The 4,348-nt window shown below is 48.8% G+C and overlaps 1 protein-coding gene across 1 annotated transcript; it reads left to right on the top strand.

The window, feature by feature from the left end:
• The first annotated feature begins 1,287 nt into the window (after positions 1-1,287).
• On the top strand, positions 1,288-4,075 carry LOC133906682 (uncharacterized). Its single transcript, XM_062348650.1, has 3 exons — positions 1,288-1,865; positions 2,410-2,757; positions 2,855-4,075. Exons 1-3 carry the CDS (start codon positions 1,476-1,478, stop codon positions 3,479-3,481), a joined length of 1,365 nt encoding a protein of 454 aa, XP_062204634.1. The 5' UTR covers positions 1,288-1,475; the 3' UTR covers positions 3,482-4,075.
• The last annotated feature ends 273 nt before the right edge of the window (positions 4,076-4,348 follow it).

Genomic DNA, 4,348 nt, shown 5'->3' with positions numbered 1-4,348 from the left:
CTACATCGATGAGTTTAATGGTAGATATTTAAAGATTTTGTATCCACATCTTGTGGCCTTTTTAAGTCTTATCCGGAACAAGGTTTATGTAGCAAAATTAGAACCATGTTATAAACAATACGAGTATACGACCAAAGGTTATTATGTTACATTGTCTGAGCTATCATTTCCTTAGCACCTGTACAATTATCTGAATCTATTTTACCTACAATTCACACACATCTAACTCATGATTGAGAGTCGACACAAATCTCTAACCAGGTGTGAATTCTACATCACAGATAAATCAACCCACAAACACACAAAATACAACTTGCAACCTTGACCAGCTTGATGCCAAAAGACCATGTGCATGTTTGGTTCTATACCCCAAAAGACCTGACTAAAATTTGGCATTGCAAATTCGTAGGTAGAGCCAAAACATGAGCAGTGCCATGAAAAATACTATTTAGATGGCAGCCATGTCACATATTGTCGCAACTGTGAATATGACATGGGAGCCTACATGTTATCAATTTTTTTCCTCATTGAAACATATCAATGTGGGATCTTATTTTATAAATAAATTCATAAGGAATATCATAGTGCAAACAAATTGTAAATCAGATATACGGTTTAGTAGATATTAGCATTTGAAGTTTGATAATAAAAAAATTTCTAACTATGTACAAACAATGGGTTGTTGACACCTCATCCATAGGATGGTTGGTAGCCGGGCCAAAACTAGGGTAAGAAATTTGCTCACCCACATAAGTACCCGCATCGGCTATTTACTGTAGCTGGCACCAGTTAAATCTTCATAGGCGAACTATTTTAGCTCCAAATCAACAGCAGCTAAATTTACAGGATATACCAAAATTTAACTTGGATTAGGCTACCTCCAGCAGGATCGACAAAACCTATTCGTATTCCTATGCCGTGGTTTTTGCCGATCCAGCCGATCCTTATCGATCTTCAGCGGTATCCGTTTCACTTGCTACAGGGAAGCTGGAGAGAAGAGAGGAACCGTATTTTTGCGGGAGAAATGAAGAGGCTGTATTACTGTGCACAGCAGAAGATTAAAAGTAATGTAAGTTAGAAAATAGAGTAGCTACTGAAGATAAAAAAAATAAAAGATATAATAATATTATAAAAAATAAATTTTTAAGTATCTGTTGGAGATAATGTTACTGACACAGGCAGACCCCATAAGCCAGCACTAGCGGTGCAAGGAGGTAGCCTCACCGCCGGCGGTGATGGGAAGCAGCAGCGCCGCACTGGTAACCGTATAACCCCTCGCAGTCCTCACTCCCGCCGCTTCACGCAGCCGGCGCCTCCATTCTGCTCCCTCCCCGCCTTTTCCACTCAGGCTCCTCGGCTTCATATATATTCGCACTCCTCTCCATTCCGCACTCCCTCCTCCACGCCGCAAGTGCCTGGGGGCTTCTTCTCTAGGGGGGCGCGAAGTTTCCGGCATTTGCAAGCAGGTCCCTGCCATGGACAGGAAGCAGGGCTTCTTCTCGGCGCTGCGGGAGGAGGTGGCGCGCGGGCTGTCGCCGGCGCGGGCGCGGCGGAGGTCGGCGTCCAACGCGGCGGAGGTGGCGGCGGCGTTGGCGCTGCGCGGGGGAGGGGAGGCGCTCGCGCCGCTCATGGAGGGCCCGGATCCGGAGAGCGCCGGCGCCGGCGGCGCGCCTCGGGCGGGGTGGTGCCGGTGGGTGCGCGGCCAGCTCCAGCTCGCGCGCGTGCCGTCGGCGGCGGCGGACGCGGGCGCGGCGAGGCGGAACGACCTGAGGCTGCTGCTCGGCGTCATGGGCGCGCCGCTCGCGCCAGTGCACGTCTGCGCCGCCGAGCCGCTGCCGCACCTCAGCATCAAGGAGACCCCCATTGTAAGAGCTCGCTGTTTACTTCTGCTTCCTTGCTTGCTCATTCTTGCTCTAGATTGAACTCAATCGAGTGCATGGTGGAATTCCCGAACCAAAAAGTTGTGCATTTTTTAGTCTATAAGCGTCTAGATTCAAGTTCTTGATGGCAAAATGTGCTTCCTTTTTGCTCGAATTGGTGGGTTTTTTGTGCTGTGTTGTTGCGTCTGTGCTTCAGTTTGCTGTGGAAACTTTTGTCTGTTGTTTCCTCTGACATTTATTCCAGAAAGCTTGGTTGGTTCTCTAGTGGAAACACTGTAAAAATGGGTTCTTGATGTGATATGTTTAGGAGACTTCATGCGTTTCCTAAAATATCGGCATCTGAGCACATCACCGCTGTAAAGTTGGCTTTCCTTGCCTGCTGTACTGACGCGCAATGCCCATTTTCAGTTTTTTTTTGAGGAATTATTTGCTGTAAAGAAATATTAGTTGAGCTGTTTGCTGTAAATTCTGGTTCTGTAGTGTAGCATTGTAACTGTGTAACAGTGAGGTCGTGATGTGTTCTACGCAGGAGACCTCGTCGGCGCAGTACATTCTGCAGCAGTACCTGGCTGCCTCCGGCGGGCAGAATCTGCTTTCCTCTGTCCGGAACGCCTACGCCATGGGCAAGGTGCGGATGGTGGCTACCGAGTTTGAGACGGGCGGCCGTGCCGTGAGGAACCGCATGGCGGCGCAGCGCGCTGAGCCTGGCCGGTTCGTGCTGTGGCAGATGGCCCCAGAGATGTGGTACATTGAGCTGGCCGTCGGTGGGAGCAAGGTGCATGCCGGCTGCAACGGCAAGCTTGTGTGGCGCCACACCCCGTGGCTTGGCGCGCATGCTGCCAAAGGCCCTGTCCGCCCTCTCCGTCGCGCCCTTCAGGTATAATTGCGGTGTATACCAGTTTCACCACCATGTCTGTAGGTGTGCTCAAGGATCCTTAATTTGACTCAAAATTTGTTCTTCCTTGTCTCTACAGGGTCTGGATCCATTGACCATAGCAAGCATGTTTGCTGGAGCACGGTGCATTGGCGAGAGGAAGGTGAATGGGGAGGATTGCTTCATTCTGAAGCTGTGTGCAGATCCTGAGACGCTGAGGGCGCGCAGCGAGGGGCTTGCGGAGATCATCCGGCATGTTCTCTTTGGGTACTTCAGCCAAAAGACCGGTCTTCTTGTCCATCTTGAGGATTCTCACCTCACCCGAATCCAGTCAACGACCGGAGGAGATGCAGTTTACTGGGAGACTACCATCAATTCTTTCATCGAAGACTACCGTCCGGTGGAGGGTATAATGATTGCACATTCTGGGCGGTCGGCTGTGACCCTATTCCGTTTCGGAGAGATGGCTATGAGCCACACCAAGACTCGTATGGAGGAGGCATGGAGCATCGAGGAGGTTGCGTTCAATGTCCCTGGCCTCTCCATGGATTGTTTCATCCCGCCCACTGATATCAAGTCTGGATCTGTCAGTGAGACTGTTGAGCTCCCGCACGGTGAGAAGAGCAAGGTCGGTCTTCTCCCATGCCATCGTGCTAAGGTTGCGGCTCTAGAGAAGGCAGTTGATAACGTTGCATTGAGCGGAGCCCTACAGCTAGATTGCAAGTGATTGGTAGCCCGTCCATACTCGCTTCTTGCATTGCAACTGACTGATTTTGATGGATGTAGGGTAGAAACAAAGAGCTAAGGAGGATTTGGAGCTTTACCATTCCAAATGTCCTCTGTAAATATGATGCTTAAGGCACTCACATGGTCTTCCATATCCCAGAGGAGGCCTTGTGTGAAGAATATCTGTTGCATTTCTTTTTGTCGGTACCTCATGGAAGAAGAACCAGGGGTGTTCTTCTCCATCCAACCACATGATAAGGATCATGGTGGTGGTGCTTCTTTCTGTCATAGCAACACTAATTATCGGACGCCAGCGAGGAAGAAGGATTTCTTTGCCGGCAATGGAGAGTGATTCGTCGTCGGTCGTCGCGTTGATTAGTAGTCCAGTATGGTTTGGTTGGTGATAGTCTGTGGTCAACTAACTTTTAGGGGGGAAACGTTGTAAGCTGTGGGTGGTCCTGATGGGGATCAGGTTGTTTACCCTTTCCTTCACATCTCTCTTATTTAGCATGAGATGGTGGTTGTATCCTGCAGAAGTTTGATGTAAGCCAAAACTTCTATGAATATCATGGCTTGAATTGTTTTTTGTTGTGCACTCATTTTTTCTTTCTTTCCCTTCTGCATGCTAAAGCCAATGATACCAGCTTTCTGAATGTTAAATTGTTCATCAGTATCATAATGCAGCATCAATGTAGCCTTTTTTCCAGCTTGCATTCAACTTTGGTCTGCAGTATGCTGGGGAGTATGATTCATAAATATGATGGCATGGTCCCCATGTTCGTCACCTCAGGTGCTGTGATGCATACAAGTACTGTATGAGCTGTGATTAGCTTTGCCACTGTGATGTCTCTTTTCTATGTGCTCCATT

This window comes from Phragmites australis, chromosome 23 (genome assembly GCF_958298935.1).
Source record: "Phragmites australis chromosome 23, lpPhrAust1.1, whole genome shotgun sequence".
NCBI classification, from domain to species: domain Eukaryota; kingdom Viridiplantae; phylum Streptophyta; class Magnoliopsida; order Poales; family Poaceae; genus Phragmites; species Phragmites australis.
The sequence above is the reverse complement of the archived record's forward strand: the minus strand, read 5'-3'. Positions and strand labels throughout refer to the sequence as shown.